Below are 25,810 nucleotides of genomic sequence, written 5' to 3'. Positions count from 1 at the left end.
TAGCAATTCACATACTATTTTTCTATTTTTTTCTACCAATTACTGAGAGAAGGGCGTTGAAGTTTCCAAATATAACTGTGGATTTACGTCTTTCTCTTTTCAGTTCTATCAGTTTTTGCTTCAAATATTTTCAAGATCTGTTGTTGCTTCAAAAACAGCACTGTTCAGTCTTCTTGGTGAATTGACCCTTTTAACGTTACATACTGTGCTTATGATACCTACATTGTCTACTAAAACAGTCGTTCCGGCTTTACTTTTATTGGCGCTTGCAGAGTATATTTTTTTTCCATCTTTTAACTTTTAACCTATCTCTGTTGCTGTTTCTGTTTCCTGACTAAACCTTGACTGATTAGAAATTGGTACAGGGAGTTCCAGGAGACAAATCCTCAAAGATGGGATTTCAAGATTGGTTTAGTTGTGTCCTTGGACTTGATTGTGGTGCTGAGCTAATACAAAGTGGAATGCTGTGATCCATTGCCTGATGGGGCAATACAATTCGTCAATATTACTGAGACTTATTTGATTGTGGAAACTTTTGTTGAAAGAAGCATCTTATAGGGCCGGTATCGAGCAGAACAAACTTTAGGAAATGCTGGCTTAGCCACACTTCTCTATTCAATCTATCTTCGTTAAACACATCAAGCTCGTTCAAGTTGCTGCTCCTGTTTTATCTAAATTGAGAATTTCTGCTCATCCTTTGAGCCTCAGTCCATGTTTTACATCAAGTGTTTAGAGCTTTTCCAAACACTGAACCCAATACCTCCCCAAAGGAACTAATTGATTGTTTTGCTTTATACATACCTCTAACATGATCTTTGTCACATTATAATCATAGTTGTTTGTTTACATATATGCTAGCCCACTAGAATTAGAGATCTTTGAGAGAGTCCTTGTCGGATTCATCTTTGTACCTCCAATGCCGATCAGAGTGTCTGCCATATAGTAGGTACAATTAATTTGTATGGCTGTCATTCATGAGAATGGTCATGGAGGCTAGCTATATTTACTCATTAAGAAAACTTGGAGCATTTTGAATTTGCTATTCCAGAAGAGGATAAACAGACATGCTTCATTATTTGAAATGAACTGTTTATAGCATTCGTACTATGTGTTACAATTTCCCCTCAAGAGCAGAAACTTGTTTCTTTTTTTTCCATTTTACAAATCCGTTCACCTTAGGCAAGTAAGTTCAGCTCAACGAGCATATACTGAGCAATTACCCTGTGCCAGGAACTATGCTAAGCTTTAAGCACACAAACATGGTATGTATAAACGCTCGTAGTTCAATGGGGAGACAGATTCATAGTCAAATGTATTTCATTATCACTGTGATAAGTACAATGATGGAAGTATATACAAGTTGCGGCAGTAGTTGAGAGCAGATTTTTGAGTTGGAGTTTAGGAGGAATAGGAGTTTCCCAAGCTGACAAGAGGCAGGAGCATAAATAAAAACATGGAGACAAAAAATAGTAAAGCTTTGAAGAAAAGCAGTTTCAAGAGCATTAAGACCAGATGGTTTGTGGCAGAAAATGAGGCTGGAAATTTAGGCAAAGGCCAGATCATGAGAAGAGCCTTAGACACCATTCTAAGGGACCTGGATTTGTCCATCAGGTGATGAGGAGCCAAAGAAGGCAAATAATATTTATTTTTCCTTTTCTGCATTAGGAAGAATTTGTACTACCATACACTGAGAAAGCATCTGTTGAGCACATATAATATCTCAGGCATTTTGTCGAGAACTGGATTATTCACAGAGTTGTGCCTTTAAAGCTCTTCATAAAGGACATTTTTGTTCATAAGGTAGATAGCCTAGATTTCATTTATAGATTCTATCCTCCCAATTGATTCTCAGCAGAAGCTTGCAGGACAGTATTTCCAACTCTGTTGCTAATGCCAAGACCGGCACTTTGAATCATTTCTGCCAAGCAGCAGATTTTCAGCAACCCACTTCATAAACTGTAATTACTCTTGTATAAAGGGCAAATTATTTCCTTTATTCCCTTTCTAAATTTCATAGCCTTCATCATATTTTTGTTCTACATCACTATCTATATATTTCTATTTAAAGTTAGCCCAAGGAAATCCACATCTTTTCAGCCCACAAACTCTTCTACTAGAAATAACTAGGAGAGGGGCCAGCCCAGTGGCATAGTGGTTAAGTTCACGTGCTATGCTTTGGTGGCCCAGTGTTCGCAGGTTCACATCCTGGGTGCGGACCTACACACGACTCATCAAGCCATGCTACGGCAGCATCCCATATATAAAGCAGAGGAAGACTGGCACAGATCTTAGCTCAGGGACCATCTTGCACAAGCAAAAAGAGGAAGATGGGCAACAAATGTTAGCTCAGGGCCAATCTTCTTCACTAAAAAATAAAAGGTAAAATAAAATAAACAGGAGAAAACAAGAAAAATTTCCAAAATGAAGGTAGTAAGTGTCAGGAAGGAGTAAAAAATGTCCCTGGAAAGAAGAAATTGTGCACAAAAGAGTTAAATTCCAAGTATTATCTAAGTAAGCAATACTAAGATATAAGTGGAAGTCTGGATATCAAAACACAGAATTACATAATTTATATACAAATCAAATGGCCATCAATTAATTCTATATTAAGGGTTCAATTCTATATTAGAGGTTCAAGTAAAACTTGAAATTTCAAAATCAGTGATGGCAAAGAAAGGAATGAGCAGTCCCTTATTAAAGATGGTACTCTTGTAATATACAGAGAATGTTCCCAAATATTTTTCATACCAGTGTCCTGAGTATTTGAAAAAAAAAAACTTCACATCTAGATGAAAATAAATGATCTGGAACTGGTTGCTACTTTGTTACCAAACAAAAACTTCTAGTTACTCCATTACAATTATTCTCCTCTAACAAGAGAACCAAAGGCAAAGAAAACAGGCTAACATTGCAAAGAATCATGAATTTAGGTTAGCTACGGGGATGAGTGGCTTGAATGAGAAGGTTACTCAATTTGGGATTAGATATTGTGAAATCTTTTTCTGGATGCCTCTAGACATTGGCTGGATTATAAACTGTATATCTTGCTGCATAACAAAGGAAAAGACAAAATGTCTCAAAATCCTGTCAAGCCTGGAGATCTTTGGAAACCAAAGCCTAATTAAGAGGCTCCCTAGGGACAGGTCAAAGGAGTTCCTTTATCCCCACTGCCCTTATCCCAGTTCCTTGATACCCTATTCCTCCCTTTTCACTCAGCCTACTCAAAAACTGAAGAATACACATTGTGCAAGTTTCCACCTTTGCTTCCTCTACTGTAAATGCATTAGACTATTAGAATTAAGAATTTTAAATCCCTCATCCCTTATCTCTGAACTGATAATGCTTATTTTTTGTGTTTTTGAATAGAGCTTAACACTAAAAATTCTTCTAAAACTTATTTTTTTCAATTGGACAAAATTGTTTTTAATCTTAAGACCCTATAAGATTACAAAGTCCTTCAAATATCTTTTAATAAAGCTGTCTGATAAATAATACTTTGTCAAATTCCAATTCGGATTTATGTCTTCCTTATAATTCCAAAGACTGTGTTGCTTGCAGTTACCTACTTGGGTTAAATTCCTGTTGGAATCATATTGACAGTGTTTCACTTCCTTGAAACAGTTTTAGAGTGAGCGTCTCTACCGTATCACCCAGAGAATAGCAACTGATGCACGTTGTAAAACTGGACATCATTTTGTAGACTTTAAGTAATTAACGTCATTTCCTTGATAGTAAATAAGGCATAATAGAGCATTTTATTGTTCCCCTGTCTCTCACATGAAAAATTAGTGACGTTAATTTGTGTAAGTTTGAAACAACCTTGCAGCGATGAAAACGTTCTATCCGAAGAGTTTTTCCACGTTTAAAAACACGCGTGGGTACCGCTGCATCCCTGACCAGCAATCTCTCTCCAGACCACCCCACAGCACCATGTTAAAATTTCAACTTTTAATTTGGGGCTAAAACTCTAGCATTTAGGTCTAAGTTTCCTCTTACCAACACTCCTAAGCAACATGTAAGAATCAAGCTACGCTTCACAATGGTAAACCTCAGCCGACCACGACTCCAAACACCACTCCAAATACTACATCCAGCCTACCCGCTCCCACTCCTCCGCGTTAACACTATCGCTGCACCTGATTGGTGTACGTGCTGTCAGTCACAGAGAGAGGGTGGGTGTTCAACGCTCCGCTCTAAACGAGACGCTGTGGTTTTACGTCATCGTCGAGCGACGAAAGCAGGAGAGGGAGTGGGTGGGGCTGGGAGCACACCTCGGTGGTGGCGGGGCGGCCTGCTAAGGTGTCATGGCTGCGGCCGCTGAGATTAGTTCCCCGAGCATCGGTGACAGGAGCCTGGAGCGGAGCTGCAGCCCCAGCCTCTCCCAAGAGGTGCTCTGCGAAGTCTTTCGCTCCCTGCATACCCTGGCTGGACAAGTGAGTGGCGGCCTGTGGGAGTCGGGGTACGGGAACTGTGCGGCCCCTCCCCCCTTTTTTCGCCCCGCGGAGGCCTGCCGGGCGTGGGACCCGCCGAGGGGCCGAGGGGTGAGGCCGGAGGAGGAGCCCCGGCCCGGCAGCCGCGGTCAGAGTGAGGATGGCCGCGCGAGCTTAGTTCAGGACCCGCGACAGACTAGATCCCCTTGCAACTCTTCTCCCCAAGAGTGAGTGAGGATAGTCTAAGTGACATCCCGGCCTCAAGAGGAACAGGCTTGGAGAGGATGAATGCGGAACAGCTGCTCTGAGGGCTTGGGAGGCGCCTGGCGCTCAGGACCCCCTTTCCTCCAGTTCCTTCATTACAGAAAGGGATAGGTTAGTGCGGCCTGAGATTTCTGGAAAAGCCCTCTCTCCGCCTTTTTTGGGTGGTTTGCTCTTTTTAGTCACTTGGTTTATTTCTTTTTTCCTTCTGGCCATTGTGTGCAACTCTTACCCTTTCAAACAGAGAGGAAAATAAAAGGAATTAATTTAAAATACTTATAGCGTGAAGTTGGATGATTTATCCGTGGTTGATACTGTTTGTATCAGAACTGTTGTTTAGCTAATTGTTTACCTATTAACTAGTTTAACTGGCTGGTAAGTAGCTTTTGCAGAAGTGTCATAATCAAGTTGGGTTTAAATAAAGGTGCTCCTTACACTCTATTCCAGTCAAGTCACTATATCGTTTCATGACGTACAATACAAAACAAATTTTAAATGAGAAACAGCCTACAAATAAGTTTGTCTGCCTTTAAAGGATTTATTTTCTCTTCTATCTTAGACGGAATATTTTCTAGCTGTAAAAGTTTGTAATGGGTCTGGTGGTAGACACAGCAGGCATTTGTGTCAAAGATAATGCTAACTTCCTTGATGAAAATAGAGCGTTTGTCTGATTTGAGAAAGTTATTTTTAAAAACCTTGAGTGGATGGAGAATCAATTTTTTAAAAGGTTATTTCAATATTTTTTAAAATCCTAACATGTTTGTCGTGACTTACAAAGAGCATTACTCTAAGTTAAACGTTGTTTGGTATATGGAACGACTAATAAAATCTGATAAAAATTGTAACTTTTAAACCCAGTTTGCCAAAGACTTACTAAAAAAAATTTTTACAGACTTGAGGACATTAATGTTTAAGTCTTAAGACCCAAGACCTGTAAATGGTTTAAAAGTTTGAGAACTTTTTATGGCGTGGAGATTGGAACTTTAAGATTTATTTATATTCTAATGTCAAGATAAAAAGAAGTCTGTGCTCATCTCTAATTTACAGAAGTCTTCTTTCAGTGATGAGATATTCTAAAAATAACATTAAGAAATAATTTAAACATTTCGTTTGAAATATTTTGCATACTGAATTTTTAAAACATTTAAAAATTTTGAACATTCAGATATTCTGTAGATACAAGTAGAGATCTGATTAAAATTTGTCACCTGCCAAAAATGGTTAGAGTAAATATTTGGCAAGTGTATGTGAAACGGTGAGGGGACCATCTATGCGAGTGTCAAAAAATAAGATTGTCTGCTCAATTAAATGTTAACCCTTTTGATGATACTCTTTATATATTGAGATTTATTGTTTACAGACTGAAAGCCAGAGTGCTAATAAAATTCCCCCTGGAGGAAATCACTATTTCCCTTTGCAAAGAGTTCAAAGGGTTTTTTAAAAAAAATATGTTGTAATATGCCTAAGTTCATTCAGTATATTATCATTGTATTATTAGCTCTCTCAATAGGGAACATAAAGTTGAATATTAAAAAGTATTTTCTGTTCCAGTTTTCAAATTTACTGATTCTGACCTTATTGCTTGCCTCTGGATGGCCCATTTTACCAAGCTGAAGAATTACTTATTGTTAGCTTGGGTTTTCATATTAATTTAATAATGTTTTTACTGAAAATGCATATTTAAATAGTCCATATTAATAGCAGACTAATACACTTTTGGGTGAGTAGTTTACAGTTTCAAGTTCTATAGGGTAAAATGCATAGAATTCGTATTACTTGTAGAGAATTTGTTGAATAAATAGTTGGATGCATTGAGATTGTTTTAATTTGTGACCTTATTATGTGGTTTTCTTAAAAGACGAAGTATCTAATTGCACTTGAAAGCTTACATAATTCTGAATTGAAATGAGAAAATGATCCTAACATTAAGATTTATTTTCTGTAAGTTACTGTTTTCTCTAGAAAATTCGATGCTTTGCTTTGGTTGAGGATTTGCTTGCATTATCCCCAAACTGTATTTATAAATTTGTTATAATCGACTATAGATCTCTTTGAGGACTGTAAAACTATAGTAATACTTTACTTCCCTACATAAGTTGTTGTCTAACAAAATCTTTATAGCCATTAAATAATTTAAAATAAGATTAATGTGGTGATCTTAATGTAAAACTTTATGTAAATTAATATAAACTAATCTTTGCCAGTGCAGCCTACGCAAAACTTCCTATTTCTTTATGCTGTTCTAATGTGGACTTTAAATGTTTCTGGTCTCGTGTGTGAAGGGTAGTAAATTTCTGTCATATAGTATTCATTCAATATAGTACATTTTTGGGGGCAACTTTGGATCCTTTGGTTCTTTGTTCAGTGCTTCTTTTTGTTTTATTATAATCATAACTCCCAAGATCTGTATTTGAACTCATGTAACTCTTGTCTTTATTTTGTAGAAAATATGACTAATTTTTAATAAATGATTTCTGAAAAACTAGTTGGTTCTACTATGCAGTATATCCTTATAGTATGCTATAAACACATGTCCTAGAAAAGTTTATGGTAGTTCACTTTTATTTGCTCAAAAGACTAAATATGGAGGTTTCCCTCTAAAATTTTCACTGATTTTGATAATGATTTTATATTCAGGTTCTTGGTCGTTTTCTGTATATAATTTTATTCTAATAGGTCACACATAGCATAGCCAACTTACAAGAAGTTTTCGTATGGTGTGCCCACATTCTTTACTAGAAAATGCTATTTAGTAAAAGATCTGGCCATTCCATTCAGGCTCTGGCCATTCATTTCACTATGTGGAAAAGTATATGTTTTTCATTTTAAGATTTCCGCAGCTAAATAATAGTTTAATTTTCATTTGAAGTAAATAAACATGTTGCCATGTATCCCTAGACTTTATAAAATGTATGAATAATCCTGATTTTTAAATTATTTTAAAAATTGGTTAAAGTTGAAAACAGTAAAAACGTGATTCAGAAAGCACCAAAGTAATCATAGATTTCAGTTATGTTTTATGAACATATTTAACACAAAGAAATGTGTATATCAGAACTTTTATAAATGTGCCTGCCCACTCTTTAATGCTCTGAGCTAGAAGTAGTAGGATTCTAAATAAAGCAAGCCTATTTTGGCCTCCATTCAAAGGTTTTTAGATATTGAAGTATCAAAACAGCCTCGTCTTTTCATCTTCTGTGGATGGTTTCACCTCTAACATGGTCCCATTAGACAGACCCAAGAAGAGAATTAGAATGAGATGTCATTCTGGTTTTTTTATGAAAATTATACCTTTCTTGGCCTTTTTAATGCTAACTAGGTAGAGCATTTTAATGTATCATTAAAAACTTGCTAACTTTGAGGTAAATAGGCATGTTATCTGTAGAAATCTTATTTTTGAGACAATCCCGTATGTACAGTTTAATCATGTAATTTTTGTGATGTTGCTGGTTTGCCCCTTTGAAGCTTAACCTGAGAGATGATGTGGTGAAAATTACAATCGATTGGAACAAGCTCCAGAGCCTCTCGGCATTCCAGCCCACTTTGCTCTTTAGTGCACTTGAACAACACGTTTTATATTTACAGGTAAATTTCTTGTTAAAAATGTTAACTCAATATTGAGAATAGAAATTAATTGTAGTTAAATTATAAGCTGAAGTATTTGTCAGTTCTATCTTAACACTGTATTAATAGCGTTATTAATAAAAGGTTACTTCAGCCAGATTGGATCCAAATCTGTTAATTTACATAGTGATCAGGACACTTACAGGAATATAGCCCAATAGGCCAATGTGGGTATGAGGATTGAATGAATGCAATTCTATTCAATTCTAGACTTGCACTGAGAATTCAATACAGTTGCATCTATGGTGGGTTATAATTAAGCAATAAGACACGGCAGGTGTGTGTCATGCTATGATAATGATTCCATGCCTTGGGTGAGTTTGGAGGCTCATGGAGTGCTTTCAGTGGTTCAAGAAGTGGCATTATCCCAGCATGACACATCCTGGAGTGTCTATTGCAATTAAACAGTTTCAGCATAGTTTTTAAAAAGAAAGTAATTTCTGTGACATTAATGTCTCATTTTAGTAAGTAGCCAGTCACTATTTTATCTTTTCTTTTTCCTGACAGTTTGAAATAATTTATCCTTTATATTAGGAGTCAGCATCAAATCATTATTTGTAATAGTATTGCTACATCTTTTAATATTTCAGTTCAGTAACTAAACAGTATTATGACCTTGCTGGTTTTCAATTGAACATCTCTGCAATTATCATTGATGTGAGTTTGCAGTAAATCTCTAATCAAAGTATAAAATATGAAGTGTCAAAAAGGGAAGCGGAAGAACTGTTTGGATTGGTCAGTTTACTGCTGTTAAGTTGCTATAAGGTTTCAGAAGAGTATTTGGTATAGCAAACAATGGAAGCAAAATTGTAGGTATGAAAAAATAATTGGAACATTGACAAGTGTTGGTGTGTTTTGATTAATGGAATAGACGTTCATTTTCAGCCCTCTGTTCAATGACTTTATGGGAAATTTTAACTCTCTGTTTCATGTTAAAAGTAATAGTTAACCCTAATTTTAAAGGGCAGAAGCAGTGAGCTATAGAACTCAATTGAGGCCTAATTGTGGGGGGTGAAATAGGAGTCTATTTCACATTATACAACAGGATTGTTTTTTCCCCTCTAGTATAGTGATAGGCGTCTCTCTCTCTCCAGCTATAGATTTTAGTAGGTTTTTTTTCTTCTTGTTCATTTTCTTTCTAAAAATTTAATTTCATGACCCAAGAAGATATCTTGCCATGTCAGGAACAGCCGGAGTGTTCACTCAGCATAACACCTACATATTTCATGTCTGTGCTCTCTCATTCACTTTGGCCAACTGCAGTTTCAAGTGGAGAATCTCCAGTGATCTAGTGATAATGCAGGGCTTTGCCGGGTGAGAGCGCTGGCTCTCGTGTTAAGGAGGAAAAATACTAAGCCTTAGTGTTCTGAGGAGGCATTTGAATGACATGGTAATTAAGTGGCATTGGTGCCAGAGGCTGAGGCTTTGATTTGGCACAAAATAAAAGATGAGTGACAGAATGATTCTCTCAAAGAAAATTTTAAATTTCCTCAGGTTTTCTTTCTTTTTCTTTTCAACAGATTTATAGCAAATGATAATGGTCACAAAAGCAGAGAATAGCAAACACATGTGGTCACATCTATGTATCCTGATAGCCAACTTTTTATATTTAGTTAATTGATATTAAATATTGCATTTACTTAGCAGAAATTTATATAAATATGTTGTGTCATTAATTTTGATCAGTTTGAACCCCAGCAGATGAAATTGTGTTCTTCTCAGCCTTTTTTAGCAAAACTTCAGCCTCTGATTAAGGAGGATAATACAACCGTTGTTGAAGAGATAGGAAAAACAGAAACAGGGGACAGGAGTGAAGTAAATGCCAAATTTCCCACTGTCGAGCTACAAGAGGAAGAAAAGCACAAAGATGGTGACTTAGGAGATGTGAAAAAGACACAGATCCATTTTGATCCAGAAGTAGTTCAAATAAAGGCTGGAAAAGCAGAAGTAAGAGGGTTTTTGGAGGGGGGGGTGAGTATTATTTTTTAAATCTTGTGTTTGAATTGTTAAAATATGCATACTTATTGTTTCTAGATTGACAGACGAATATCTGCATTTATTGAAAGAAAGCAAGCTGAAATCAATGAAAACAACGTCAGGGAATTTTGCAATGTTATTGATTGTAATCAAGGTAACTACATGGAAGAAGTTAATTTTCATAGGATTTTAAGCACAGTTTTTACAGTTGCTCTGATCTTTCATTTGTTTTTAAAAATGAATAACATTAAGAACACAATTTATTTCACAGGTTTATTTAGAAACTAAGGCAGCAGAATTTCCTTCTGTTTAGTAACAGGCTATATTGCTAAAACGGTTTTCAGTTTGCTTATGCAAAAATCAAAGAAATGGTGACAAAAAGACTAATGTTTACTACAGGTGCAAAGATTGTTTTAAAGTTCCTTTAGGAAATGAAGATTAAGTGTGGGTGGCAGGGCTGCTTGGTCTCACTAGTAAGAAGGAACTAAGCTATATAAAGCCTGTAAATATACTTAGGGACTTATGATGTTAATACATAAAGTGAACTTAGTAAAGTTAATACTCCTCAAGAGGGAGCAGTTTTCTCACTACTCCTGAGCTTATTTGAAATGTTTTCTGTCACGATAAAACCAATTTGTCCTAAAGACTATGGTGTCTTATGCTGTTTTCCTTTCTCTCATGGTGCATATATATACTGTTCTTCATCCGATTCTCCTTTTCCTCTCCGCTTGATGCCATAGTATATTTACAGATCTGCAGGTATGCTGCAGAATACAAAATATTGCAAAGCACTGGCATAGATCGTACTCAGGCATCATAGTAATAATCAGAACAAGTAGTTCTTAGAAAAAATTATGGAGAAGAGTTCCTAATTGGAATGAACATTTTTCTTGTTGCCTCTAATGTCTCTGGGCTAATTATTATGAACACAGAATTGTCAGATGAATCTAGAATTAACTCATCACATTGGTACACTGATTCTCTTAATAATGAAATAATAAAGGTTCAAGTTGGGTCCTAAATTCAGCCTTTTGTTCTAGTAACATACATGCCTATCTCTAGATTTAATATATTTTCCTGTTAGCTTTTCAGAACAGGTGCAACAGTGGCAAAATCTCAGGTACTACAGGCCAACTGCAAGCAACCCATGAGAAAAGAGTTTGTTGAGAGAGCAAGCACATGTGTCACTAATGTTATTCCTCTGTTCTCCCTGCTAACTCTATTATTATAAACCACCAGGGGATAGAAATTGACAAGAATTGAAATGCTCAGCGGGATTCCTTGGCCCATTCAATCCCTTGCTGGCTCAAAACAGAGCTAGCAAGAATTGCTGTGGAGAGTGACTAGCACTCATACATTCACTGTCTTCACACCATGCTGAATTTCTCACTGATGGGCCCGTTAATCTATATATTTGCAATATAGCTCTGGAATGGATGATAGGTTATTCTTTTAACCCTCAGCCCCATGAAATGGTGGAAAAAGGATGGAGAAGTGATGGCCCTTTAAACATATTTTGAAGTGCCTCAAAAAAAAGAAAAAAATGGCTCTGCTTGGTATCTTTATATGAAACATAAATGAATTGGTAATTTTATTCATACAGTTTGATTTGTCAGCAGAACTATTAAGGAAACTTAGACTGAAAAAATACAAAAGTATTGTAATGTGTTAGTATGTTCCTTTTAATACGTCTCAATTTGACCTAAATATAAACAATGGATTTTTTTAAAACTCAAATTCCATAGGGAAAAAAAGAATTTTCTTTCAGTATCTCTTTTATCATCCATTTTTTATTATATAATAATCAAGGAGAATTTTTCAGGAAATTTACTGAGACGTGGGGTTTTACTTAATGTCATTTTAGGTATTATTTTATAATATTTGAAATGTTTATATATTATGTTAACATTGTTCCAGTTTTCCCCCTTGGTGTGTAATCTGTTTATTTGTTGATATCTAATTTGAAAGAAACTGTGCTTTTCAGCTTAGAAAAAACTGGAACAAAATTTTTACAATGTATCTTTCCTAAAATTGCCTTTTTTGAAAGGGACAGTCTGGAAAGAGAGGTGGCTTTTGTGATTAGGGATTTTTAAATAAGCATTGGAAATCTAGGTAAAGTGGCAAATGTGTTATACTTGAGATTTCAAGGTCTTTTTTGTGTGGAGTTCTGAAATAAAAATATGTCAAATGTATAATTCTTTTTATTAGATGTTTACTAATTTGATCAGTAATTTCAAAAATGCTGTATTTTTTTAAAAGATATTTCAGTAAAAATAATGAGTTCTGTTTATTTCTAGGATGAAATAAATAATGTCTCTTTGGCTTCGAATTAAAATGCTCTCTATAGTATATAAGTTATTTTCTCTAAAGGCTTACGTGGTTTTCAGGGATATTGGTATTAAATTATGCCACTGAATGTTGAGGGCTCTTCTATATACAAATCTGAAAATTAGATAAGATTAGATATTTTAAATTTTAGAGGGTCAAGATCATTAAATTTTATCTTGTATGTGCTGATAATTTAGTTATTATTATTATGAGTGATATGTTAATATGAATTATTGGAAGTTTATCAAAATCTCATACATTTGAAGTTAAGAATATTTAAACTTGTACTCATCTAAATTCTCCTTAGAAAATAGTTGTGCAAGAACCGATGCCGTTTTTACCCCTTACCCCGGATTTAAAAGTCATGTAAAAGGTAAGCATCCGCTCCATAATATCTTCATCACCGATAGAAGCTTATTCTAGATTATAAGCAAAATGGATAGAAATCATTTTCCTGTCTAAATTTTATTTTAAAACAAAATGAAAAATCTTGCCTTTCTCTAAAGAATATAAAGTAGTGTTAGGGAGAGAGACTTTCTGATCTTTGAAACGTAAATTTAATAGACTCAAAAGTTTCTTATCTTAGTTTCTAGAGTTGTGAATACATATGGACCACAGACTAGACCTGAAGGAATTCAAGGGTCAGGTCATAAACCCAACAGCATGCTTCGAGATTGTGGTAATCAGGCCGTAGAAGAGAGACTACAGAATATTGAGGCTCACTTGCGATTGCAGACAGGTAAGCAGAGTGCTGGGCAGTTCTCCGTAATGTGCCTTTGCAGGTGGTTCAAGAAATTTCACTTCATTTAGTCACCAAATTTTCACTGAGCACCTGTCACATACAAAACATTGTTTCAGTTTGTACAAAAATGAGTAAAGCTTAACCATGACCGTCTCTAGTTCTTATCACCCACTCTACTAGGCACAAAGTATTTATAAATCTGATCCTAGTCCTCAAGGATCTCTCAGTGAGGATAAGCATATAAATAAATAAATGCCATACGGGCAGTGAACTAACATTTAATGAATAATACTAAGGGCCAGTTACTCTGAAAGTATTACTGCATATGTCAGCTCACTTAATATTTAACAGTACCCTTGTGAGGTGTTGGTGCTGTTATCATCGTCAGATAAAGAAACTGAAGTTTAGAGAGCCCAGGTACCATGTCCACGGTAGTAAGTGACAACTCGAAATCAAGCCTAGATCTTAGCTGGCTGCAAAGCCTGAATCTCCCTCCCCGTTTCATCACCAGATCCTGTTGATTCTGTCTCCTCAGTATCTCTCAAGTCTACCCTCACGGCTGCTGCTCTAGTTGGAGTCACTGTGTTCTCGGCCTTGGCCTGATGGAAGAAAGATAGTAACTGGGCACTTTACCGCTAGACTTCCTCCTCGGGACACTTCTCTACCTTGTGGAAAAATTCCTTTTCTGAAGCTCAAATCTGATCTTGCTGCTCCCCAGCTAAAAAGTTTTTAATGGTTTTCTGTTCTTATACGCATCCCAAACTTAGTACTTATTCATTCCTTTCACAAATAGGTATTAAGTTCCTACTATAAGCCAGGTACTGTCCTAGGCTCTGAGAATACCTGTGAACAGAAATTCTAGTACATATGTTATATGCTACACTAGAAGAAAAAGGCCACAGATAAAAGCAGCTTGACCAAGAGGAGGGAAAGAAGATTGGAATGGGAGGGGTTTGTAATTTTAAATAGCATGATCTGCATCTGTAGTTCCAGTCACATCTCTGCGCATCCCAACTCCCACTCATTTTGCTGTAGGGCCTTTACCCAGGCTTTTTCTTCTGCCTTTGCTTTTCCCTCCTGATCCCAGACTGGTGTGGATTCCCCTTTTACATAGTCTCAGTAGCACCTGGTACTCCCTGCTCTCCTCTACAGCATGATCACAGTTCTGTTTGTTTAATATTTGTCTCCCCAGCTAGATAGTAAGGTCTATGAGAGCAAACTGTTCTGTTCATTACCTCATCTCGAGTGGAGTGCCTGGCACAAAACAGGTATTCACGTGTTTATTGAAGGAACGATTGCTCATTGCACCTTTTCAGATATGTGCAAAGTACAGTAGGGACACAAAGTTAGTGTTCAGCTCTCTTAGGGGAGGTCAAGGGATGGTATCCTGCTGAAGTGACCTTTGAGCCCTGGAAGGGTTAGTAGGAAGTTTTCAGCAGGCAGGAGCCAAGCATTCCAAAAAAAGGGAACAGCATCTGCAAAAGGCACAGAGGTACAAAATATGGTTCAGGGAATTTCTGAGTCCAGTCTAGCTGGAATATTTGCTAGATAGAGGTAGAAGAAATGAGAATGAGTAAATCTTTGAGGGTAATAAGAGATTAGGATTAAAGATCCCCTTCCCCAGAACTAGATGAATTAAAATACAACTGTATAAAAGGATTACCTGGTTTATTAAGTCTAATAGTATCAAGTAATTATTTTTGAAAAATATCTGTTGAATGCATGCTCTACACCAAGTGCTGTTTTAGAGGGATACGGAGATGATGTAGTCACAGTCCCGACCTTCTAGGACTCGATCATCTGTTAAGGAGAGAGATTAGTAGTGAAGTGGAATGGAATGGGGCTCTGAAGGAAGGGTATCGTGGAGACACAGGGTGCCTCCATGTGAAGGGACTCAGGCAGCGCTTCAATGACCCACTGAAGCTTGAACTGGCTCTGAAAAGGTTGCAGAGGTGAGGCAGAGGACAGTGTAGGTAAAGGGAGTGGCAAGAGCAAAACAGATGAATCGGGTATTCATTTTACCGTATTTGAGAGCAAGAACAACCAGGATCCTGGGATAAAAAACGTTCTTAAAAGAAAAACAAACATATTTCTAGAGTTTTTATATTTAGCAAGTTGATAGGAATTTTTGATAGGAAATTTTGCCCATATTCTTTAGTTGCATAGTGATTGTCTAAGCATGTATTCCTTCTGTCAGTAAATATTAAGCACCTCTGTAGTCTGTGAACTGATGCTTCCTAGATTTGTGCAGGTCACAAGCTCCACAGCCACACCCAATGAAACATGTAAAGTTCTGCCCTGTTGGAGTTTACGTTAGAGGGGAGAAATAGGGAATAAATAAACAGAATATACAGAGTGTCAGGTGTTAGTAATAGTTTAGAGAAAAATAAAGAGGAAAGTGAGTGCCCACTAGGGGAAGGTGGTAGCACTGTTATCTTTTAAAGCATGGTCAGAGAAGGCCTTACTGATCAGGTAACTTTTGAGCCAAGCCTGAAATTGGCAAGAGCAAGCTTTGTGAATATGGAGGTAGGTGGAACCCCAAGTGCTAAAGCTCTGAGCTACTTGGCATCGTTGAATAACAGAACAGAGGAATCAAGTAACTGGAATGAGATGAGTGTGGGGAGAATGTTCAAATTGTGCAGGCCCTGTAGACTATTGTAAAGGCTGTGGTTTCTAATCTGAGTGGGATACGAAGGCGTTGGATGGTTCTGAACAGAGAAGTGACACTATCTGACTTACATTTTAAAAGGATCCCTGGCTGCTGTGTTGACAGTAGACTCTCGGGGAGCAAGGGAGAAATAAGGAGAACATTTTGGAGGTTGTAATAATCCAGGGAGAGATGATGGTGGCTTGGACCAGAATGGTCACATTGGAGGTGGTGAGAAATGAAAGGATTCGGGGTATAAGCATAACCTTGAAATTTGTGTAACCTTAATTTACCATCGCCCCCCAGAAAGTTTGTTAGTTAGGAATTATGGTAATCCTGGGTGTGGACATGGCACCGCATGGCAAGCCATGCTGTGGTAGGCATCCCATGTATAAAGTAGAGGAAGATGGCACGGATGTTAGCTCAGGGCCAGCCTTCCTCAGCAAAAAGAGGAAAATTGGCAGCAGATGTTAGCTCAGGGCTAATCTTCCTCAAAAAAAAGAATTATGGTACAGTTCTTCTTTAACATTCTTCTAGGTTCAAGGAGAAAATATGGCATGTAGGAGGAAATATAAATTGAAGAAAATTATATGACAGATTGCAACCACTGAGTTGAATTGTCATTTGTCACTATGTATTTTTCCCCTCCCAAGTAACTATCAAAGTCCATCAGAAATACAAATCGTTCTGCCTAGGAACTATACAATATCTTGAAAAATGAATTTAACATAAAACAAGACTCCTAGCAATAGAAGAATTATAAGTGGGGCTTGAGGAGAGGTGTAGTGTAATAATATATCCTGTCGTGAGTAACAGGAAAGTGTGAGCTCAAGACTTCATTCTCTTTTATTCCTGTTCATTTTTTGAGTTTAAATATTTCCATTCCTTTGTGTAAGCGTCTTTGTATGGTATTTTAAGAATAAAAATTGTAAGAAGGAAGAATTCTTCAATAGTGTCTCAGAATGTTTTTTAATCTATTTAGGTGGTCCGGTGCCCAGAGACATTTATCAAAGAATTAAAAAACTTGAGGATAAAATCCTTGAACTGGAAGGCATCTCTCCTGAATATTTTCAGTCCATAGTAAGTATAAGTATCTTTAAAAACTAAATAAATGTTATTTGATTTGGGGATTCTTCTTCATATAACAATTCACTCATTGATCTGCTATATGTGAAACACTGTTTCAATAATTCAGGGGCCAGCCCAGTGGCGCAGCGGTCAAGTTCGCACGTTCCTCTTCTCTGTGGCCCAGGGTTTGCTGGTTCAGATCCCGGGTGTGGACATAACACCACTTGGCACGCCATGCTGTGGTAGGCGTCCCACATAGAAAGTAGAGGAAGATGGGCACGGATGTTAGCTCAGGGCCAGGCTTCCTCAGCAAAAAGAGGAGGATTGGCAGCAGTTAGCTCAGGGCTAATCTTCCTCAAAAAAAAAAAAGAATAATTCAGAGATGAATGAACATTGTCCTGTGTAAGGGATTACCTAGTTCTTTAGAAACTGTGATTCTGAATATTGTATTATAGACTCATAATTTTTCAAAAAGGGCTACTTTTATTATACATTATGCAAATTCCCAAACTTAAGCCATTTTCACGGCATAATAAATCAGCCTGGATAGGGGTCAGTCCTGTCACTCTGAACTTGCTATCTTGTAAAACGAAGGCTTCCTCCGGACCCTTGCCCCGTCAGCTGTCCCCTCTGTCTCTCCAGCCCCTCCCTCTCCACAGACGCCTTCCCTCAGCTCGTACAGGCTACCATTTCTCCCCCATCTCAACACACACCTCAATCTGCCACCCTACCGTTTTCTTTACCTTAACCACCAGACTTTGAAAGACTAGTCTATATTGTCTAATTCCTCAACTCTAGCATTTATTTAGTCCTTCATTCATTCTCACCCTTTTCCCAAGGACATTAAGAAACAGTGTTGTGCTGATAAGTGTCTTCTTTGCCACATCAGCATGTTTCAGACAAGCGATCCTGAGCTCAGTGTGTTATTTTCCTTCTGGGGTGATTGTATAACACCTGTCTTTTCTGAGGTTTGGTTTTATTTTTTAAGCAGTGTTATATTAGAAGAATTAAAATAATGTAAAAGTGAACAGAATTCTTAAATTTACTAAATTTTTCATGAAAATTTTACAAAAGCTCCTATTTCTGAAAATTATGTAAAAGAGCTCACACTAGCATGGATCATTTTAAGTCACTGGTGAAAAATAAGAAGATCAAAGATCAAAATTTTTGAGGAAGAGTGTTAGTGATTTACTTCCCTCAAATGTAAAATGAGGTTTATTAAAGTACTGAGAGCTGAAACAAAGATGAAATGAGGTCATATCTGTCAAGCGGCACACTTGCCCAGCACATGGCGAAACCTCAATAAATGTTAGCGTTTATTTAGTTTCGGAAACCATCTCTGAAGTAGCTGTATAAACGTGGATAAGTCACACAATTCCTCTGGCGTTCAGTTGTCTCATTTTAGAAGATTTGTTGGTTGTACTACATAATTACAAAGGTCTTTCCTCTTTTAGGATTATCTGAATGTGTCCTCCTGGAAAACTTCATAAAGATTTTATGCCTTTTCCTACAACAATCTACCCTAAGTAGTTTCCCATTCAAGCTGCCTTCGTAATCAAGCTGGCCTTAACGTAATCCCTAGGCTGGTTCTTTTTCTAGTCGAATTTCATACCTTGTTAATATAATTCTTGTTAACAATAGAACTGATCTTACAAGAGAGTATTGTACTCTTAGATGCCTCCAGTGACACCTTGCCCCATCATTTATCTCTTTTCTCTGATTTATAAAAGCTTAACATATACCTGTTACTAAATTTGGTTAACAAAAGAACAAGCCCTTGAAATCATAATCTTGTTTTGGGGGACCTATTATATACAGGATAGAATGTTTGGAGTGTTTGGTTAAGGAGGTAGAAGTAGTCCGATTGTGGAGGTAAATTGCTATACTCTGAAGTTTTAAGTATTTAAAGTTTAAATGCTGTTGAAAGCATTTGAGCAGGGAAGTGACTTGTGCAAGTGATACTTAGAAGATTTATCTAATGCTGTTCTGGGAGATAAATGAAAAAGGAGAGACTAAGAACAAGAAGACAGTATTATACTAACTGAGATGTGAGGTGAGATCCTGAACTAAGGACGTGAGAGTGAGAACAGAAAAGATGAGTGCAAGAGTCAGTAGGAAAGAAAAGTTGACGAATACTGATAATTGATTGGATATGGAAAAAGAGACATAGAACAAGGGTGAGTCCAGTTTCTGGTTGGAAAAATAATACCATCATTGATAGAAATAAGAAAATCTGGACGGGGAAGTATTTTGAGGGGAAATGTGAATTTGAAGTCATAGCAGCATATGCAGATAGAAATATCAGATAAGCTTTTCAAGATGTAAGACTTACGCTTGAGACGGTTGGGAGAGTCTGTGTAGAGGTGATAGTTAAAACAGAGTGGGTAAGAACGCTGGGACTGTCAGAGGCCTGATGGCTGATGCCTCGTACCTGCCTAACCGCAGGGGCAGGAAGTATTATAAATGTAAACAGAGGATTAGCCTAAATGTATGAGGTTGCCATACCTGTGGTAAAACTAGTGCTTTTAAAAAATATTTCCAAATCTGTTAATATGTATTCGATTAGAAGGATCACTTCTGAATCAGTATTAGAAATGACATATCCAAATTAATAGTGAGCTACAAGGAAGCACAAAACATGAAAAGGCTTAAACATTCAGATTGTCCTCAAGGCCTATGAATATATGTGTCACAGGCCCAAAGAGAAAGAAGATTTCCTACTCACCCTTCCACAATGGAATGACTGTGCCACCTCTAGGAGCCGCAGTCCTTGCTTGGAATAGAGCCAGCTCAAGATTGTCTTTGCACATAAGAGGAATTGAACACAGACCCTGTTCTCGTGCTGGGAATACACGTGTGGCAATTGCGTAATTTTACATACCCTTCAAAAATGCACAGAAAAGACTATATAGATAGCACAGTCTTCTAGCTTCGAAAGTTAGAAAGTAAGGGAAAGTTAAGCCCATTAAATTTCTTAGAATTGAACTTTTGTTACAAGTTGAACTCTGAAAAGATTTTAATTGAAATGTGTTTAATCCAGATTCACACATGGATGAATTCTAAACACAGGGAAGCCTCTTACAGTGAGTAGAGAGTGATGATCATGGGTAACATTGAAGCACAGCGTATGAAAAGGGAAACATTAACCAAGAAAAGATATAAATTGTATTCGGTTCATAAAACAAAACTAGATTATGTAAAATTCTTTTCATTTATGAAGCAGACATAAAACTCCAAAAAAAGTTAATGTATATAAAGCAGGAATCACAACAAAGATTAGTATTTGTTACACCTTCTAATGTAATAGTTCTAAAGATCTTTGCCCTTCACATTCAACATGGAAAGATTTGAATGTGGTAGCATTCTAAAACTTTTCAGGGCATCGCTTAACAGACCATTTAAGAGATACAATCCTTGTGAGTATTTCCAAAGAATTACTTGCTCATTTTAAATTACAGCCCTTAAAAACAGTAAGTATAACATGCTTCACAAGTATTTTTCCACAGCACTTGTTCATTTTATAGCACTTACCGCTTATGATTATCTATTTTTCACAGTATATTTTGAACCTCTGAAGGGCAAGAACTGTGTCTTGTTCATCTTTGAACACATAGAATGGAGTTCATTGACTAAACCTGTGAATGAATGGATAGGACCTGGCTGATAGTTAGTTACTGGACTTTTGAAGGTGTGTTAACTTTCTTCCAAAGCACTGACTGGGTGGAATCTTAACTCGAGTCTGTAATGGTAACTCGTGGTTCTAAAGGGTAATATTGGGAGAGGGGAGTGCTGAAGGCCAAGTCAACCTCATATGCACGGGCCGGGGATGTGTGAAACGAGTGGGGGCCCTGAAAGGTGAACAGCTGGATCCAGCTGGAAAATTAAATTGCAAACACCTTCTGGAGGGCCCTGAAGGTCACACTAAGCAGTTTGCAATTCCAGTGTCCATTGGACACCGTTAAGTTTTTGAGGAAGAAAAACTTGTAATTTAGGTTCCTGTCTGGTGGCATTATGAAGTCTAAGTTGGAGTCAGGCAAGTAGTTCAGGAAATGTATCACTGTTCACACCAGGAAGAAATGAGGTCCGAATCAGGGCCGTGGGACTGGAAGAGAAGAAAGATTTAAGATGCTGCCCCTGTAGAATCCGTGGCCCTTTACTGCTGATGACACATGAGGAAGGGGGTTGTCATGGAAGAGGCCTCCTTACCACTGAGTTTCCTTAGAGCACGGGTCCCCTGGGCGTGTGTGTGTGTGAGATCACCTTTTCACTGGGACACCGACATTATAATGTAGCTATAAATGACCTGCTCAGATAAAATAACAGGAAAGAAGAGAATTTCGGATGATCTCTGTCCAGCTGTTTATTTGGTGTGCTGTGCTCTCAAGTATTTTCTCTCAGGTACCAAAACTTGTTAAAAAATTTCCACCTTTTACGCTGAGATTTTAGACCTACAAAAAGTAAATTTTAGGGCCCAGCCCTGTGGCCAAGTGGGTAAAGTTCTACATGGTCCGCTTTGATGGCCCGGGTTCACAGGTTTGGATCCCAGGTGTGGATCTACTCCACTTACCAGCTATGCTCTGGTGATGTCCCACATACAAAAAACACAAAATAGAGGAGGATTGGCACAGATGTTAGCTCAGGGCTAATCTTCCTCAAGCAAAAAGAAAAGAGTAGCATTGACAGTGGATGTTAGCTCAGGGCAAATCTTCCTTGGCAAAAAAAAAAAAAAGGTAAATTTTAAAACTAGTCCTGGGGCCAGCCCGGTGGCGCAGCAGTTAAGTGTGCACGTTCTGCTTTGGAGGCCCGGGGTTCGCCAGTTCGGATCCGGGGTGCAGACGTGGCACCGCTTGGCAAGCCATGCTGTGGCAGGTGTCCCACATATAATGTAGAGGAAGATGGGCACGGATGTTAGCTCAGGGCCAGTCTTCCTCAGCAAAGAGAGGCAGATTGGTAGCAGATGTTAGCTCAGGGCTAATCTTCCTCAAAAACAATAATAAAGCTAGTCCAGTGTATCCACAACAGATGTGTTTCTAAGTGTTCTACTTGTCAAAGTATTCTGCTCAGACCTAAAATAAACCCCTAGAGGCAACATTTTACTGCTTTTAAGTCATCCGATCACTAATGTCATTCTTTTCTCTTTCTGATACTTCTTTCTTTGGTTTCATGATACAGTAATAATCTGATTGCTCAATATCATGGCAACTATCAATATGTTATAGATTAAACTGTTAGGAAACATGAGCTGTGTCAGAAGCCACTTCTTGGGAAAGGGGGAGACTGAGCAGTGAGCAGATTAAACATTAAGCCCTTCCCTGCCCAGAGGCCTCACACAAACTGTGCAGCTCAGTTTGGCAAAGGAAGAATCATGTTTAAATAAGCACTTTTTCCCCATGTTTAATAATTCCAACACTTAATGATTTCCCACTTATTATAACTGCTGATAAGAGGCATACCTTGATATTCTTTGAAAAGCTTTTGAAACAGAGGAAAATGTGAATAATACCTTCTCTTTGAAATCTCAGTGGTCAGAAATGTTCAGGAGAAAACTTTGCCACCTACACTGACAGTTTCTTTGTCAAATGTACTAATATGCTAATTTGCCATTCAAAAGCTTGTGGTTCTGTGAGAGTAAGAACAAAATCTAGAAAGAATTCATTAGGTCAAAGTTTAAAGGGCTCAGCAGCCTGTTGGTGAGAATGTTGTTAGCTTCAAGTGATAGAAATGTAAACTCAAACTGGCTTAAACAGTATGGAAATTATAAAACAGGAAGTTCAACAATAATGCAGTCTGCAGGGTTGATTATGGGCTAAATGATGATTGTCACAGACTTGGGCTCTCTCCCCTCTCAGCTCTGCTTGGTGTTGGCTTTTTCCCCAGGCAGGTGGCAGGATGGCCACAGCACTCTCAGGGGTCGTGTCCAGAGACAGCAGTGTCCAGAGGAACTGCCTCCTTTGAGGGCTTTCTCTTAGAAGTGAGGAAGTTTTTTCCAGAGGCTCGCCCCATCATCCCCAGCAGACTTCCCCTTACTCATTGGCCAGAATTGGGCCCATGGCCATTCCAGTGACTGGCGAGACCAGTGGGGTGGGGTCAGTATTCCCCTGAGTACCCTAGAGGAGCGGTGGATAGCTGCTCACACAGACAACGAGTGTTCGTTACAGTCAGTCAGTGGGGGTGAGGGGTTGTGTATGTTTTCACCCTCAGCCTGGTATTCTAAGTTCTGTTTTCCTCTGTCTGTTGCTGCTTCACTTGTTCAGTATCCTGGGATAGAAAGGTTGTAAAAAGGACGCGAAATAGAAAATCCCCAGAGCACCTCTTTCCACAATCACTCAGCCTCTTTAGAAGCTGAGAGTTAGTGGGCCAGTGTGTATAGCCAGGGGCGAGCATGTTGCCGCAATGTCACTGCTGTGTACTTTTAATATCACCCGTGGAGGGTAACGTCCAAAGCACGGGCAGGCAGAGGAGTTGCAGAGCGTGCTTGGTGAGTTTGTGGCTTCTGTTTCTGCTGGGGTCTCCACAGTTTAGTCAGTTTTCTAGAAAGGAAAATAGCTATTTAGATTTTTTAAGCATTTGATTACTTACTAGTTTTTTTCTTTTAATCTAGAATTTTTCTGGAAAAAGAAGAAAAGTTCAACCACCTCAAGTAAGTTATTGCATTTTCATTTTGGCTTCTGAAATAGTTTAGTTTTTCACGTTTCTTATTAATAAAAGTTTCTGCTATGTTTGCTTTTAGGTCATACCCTGGATTTAGGACTGAAAAAAAGCGCAGCATAAATTAATGTACTTGAATTAAACAAATAGTTTTATTTTAAGGGCATGGAATGACTCACATGGGCCAAATAAATATAAAAGTCTTTATCCAGCTGTTAACTGTAGAAGAATGTATCATTACAAAATGCTAAAAAATAATAAATGCTCGAGGAATTCAAATCTTCCCTCTTCCCCCTTTGCAGACACCACTAACTAGCAGCATCTAAATCAAAAAAGGGTGTTTGGCAGAGGCTGACTTCAGCCCACCCCTGTCCACAGTACTACTGTGTTAATTATTGAATGTTAATTAGTAAGGTTTTGCCAGCCTTTAATGGTGGTAATGTAAATTTAAAGTTGGGGAAAGCTTTAAAAAAATTGTGTTTAGGGGCTGGCCCCGTGGCCGAGTGGTTAAGTTTGCACGTTCAGCTGCAGGTGGCCCAGTGTTTCGTTGGTTGGAATCCTGGGCGCGGACATGGCACTGCTCATCAAGCCACGCTGAGGCAGCGTCCCACATGCCACAACTAGAAGGACCCACAATGAAGAATATACAACTGTGTACCGGGGGGCTTTGGGGAGAAAAAGGAAAAAATAAAATCTTTAAAAAAAAAAATTGTGTTTATATTTTAAGGGTAGCATATTACTTATTTTTTTATTGTAAAATTTTAAGTAAATTTTTGAGAGTGTCCATTTTTTCCAGGAGAGGTAGTTGATTGCAGTTGATCCATCCAGAAAGAATTTCCAGGTATTTTAAGCAGTTAAGCTAATCCTAAAGTTTAATTTTTTTGCTATTGATTATGAGGATAGTCAGCTGAAAAAAAAAGTTACAGTCCATTCAAAGTATGTAAGGTCCAGGAGAGCTCAGTCATTAAGAAAGAGAAAGAAAATAAGAAATATTTAAGCCTTGTTATTTTATGCCTTTAAATTTATGATATAGTCAACATATGTAGTTCCATTTAAAAATTATTCTCGTGAGGAAAAAAAGATATTTACCACGCTTTTGGATATTTAAAATTTTTGTAGTTCATTTAGCACTTTATCTGCATTAAGAAACTTCGGAGTCTTATTCAGCAATTTGTGTTCCTATTGTTTACAGCAGAACTACTCACTGGCTGAGCTCGATGAGAAAATCAGTGCCCTCAAGCAAGCCCTGCTCCGAAAATCAAGAGAAGCCGAACCCACCGTGGCTCACCACCTCCCATGAAAACGCCTCGCGTCCTTGCCGGTCACCTTGTTACACACGTGCGTGTAACTTACCCTGCACTTAACTAAACGGACACGTGTCTATCTATGTAGACTTCCCTCTGAAGTCAGGGCGTATTTTCATGTGAGTGCAGCTTGCAGCAAATACTCTTCAAATATTCCAATGAATTTTGAAATAGTTAATGCATTGAAAATAGCATTGTCGAAATTATTCCCTTCTGTTTTAAAGGAGGTATTTTAGAAATTGAAAAACTTAATTTGAAAGTACATCTTTTTGTGTGTGTGTGTGTGTACCACAGAAAGGAAGATTTATTTTGAATAGTGATATTTTAAAGGACTTTATATTTGTAACATTGATGTTAACTAGTTTAGATTAGTACTTTGTACATAATAGGCATTCAACAGAAATGTATTGACTGAAACGAATTTTAAATGAATGCATACACTTTTTATTTTTCAAATGTCAGTTTTCATGTAAATAAATAGTAGATCCCACCTGTATCCCTTTATTGGCTGTGTGACCTTGAGCATGTTGCTTACCCTCTCTTTTGGCCTTAATTTCCTTACCTGTAAAATAGGAATGATGATAGTAGAACCTATAATGTTCCTGAAGAATAGGTGAGATCACTCATGGACAGCTTTGCAAACTGGCCCCAAGGGAAGTGCTCAGTAAATGTTAGCTGTTGCTGTATAAAACCAAATCTGTCTTTGGAAAGAAGTGAAGATGTGGCAAACAAATTACAGTTCCTCTCCCTCGAGGGCCTTTCCCATGCTCCAGTTATGTTA

The 25,810-nt window shown here is 37.8% G+C and overlaps 1 protein-coding gene across 6 annotated transcripts; it reads left to right on the top strand.

Moving 5' to 3' along the window:
• The first annotated feature begins 4,215 nt into the window (after positions 1–4,215).
• MBIP (MAP3K12 binding inhibitory protein 1) lies at positions 4,216–25,533 on the top strand. Of its 6 annotated transcripts, none has more exons than XR_011501565.1 (10): positions 4,218–4,433; positions 8,157–8,276; positions 10,038–10,262; positions 10,350–10,446; positions 12,928–12,993; positions 13,207–13,359; positions 16,992–17,089; positions 20,635–20,765; positions 23,679–23,717; positions 24,921–25,533. XR_011501565.1 is itself a non-coding variant. In XM_014853084.3 (9 exons), the coding sequence occupies exons 1-9, from the start codon at positions 4,305–4,307 to the stop codon at positions 25,023–25,025; spliced, it is 1,035 nt and encodes a 344-aa protein (XP_014708570.1). In that variant the 5' UTR covers positions 4,216–4,304; the 3' UTR covers positions 25,026–25,533. The 6 variants fall into 6 exon arrangements, 3 of the variants coding, with proteins under 3 accessions (XP_014708570.1, XP_014708571.1, XP_070360357.1); XR_006523594.2 differs by having other exon boundaries at positions 24,918–25,533; XR_011501566.1 differs by lacking the exon at positions 24,921–25,533 and adding an exon at positions 23,808–24,400.
• Positions 25,534–25,810: the final 277 nt, after the last annotated feature.

The sequence above is a fragment of the Equus asinus genome, chromosome 2, assembly GCF_041296235.1.
Source record: "Equus asinus isolate D_3611 breed Donkey chromosome 2, EquAss-T2T_v2, whole genome shotgun sequence".
Lineage (NCBI taxonomy): Eukaryota > Metazoa > Chordata > Mammalia > Perissodactyla > Equidae > Equus > Equus asinus.
This window is presented reverse-complemented; position numbering and strand designations above follow the sequence as displayed.

Coding starts and splice junctions, on each gene's coding strand:
- MBIP (XM_014853084.3), top strand. CDS start 4,305: ATGGCTGCGGCCGCTGAGATTAGTTCCCCGAGCATCGGTGACAGGAGC. Junction 17,090..23,678: donor CTGAATATTTTCAGTCCATA/GTAAGTATAAGT, acceptor CTTTTAATCTAG/AATTTTTCTGGAAAAAGAAG. Junction 23,718..24,917: donor GAAAAGTTCAACCACCTCAA/GTAAGTTATTGC, acceptor TATTGTTTACAG/CAGAACTACTCACTGGCTGA.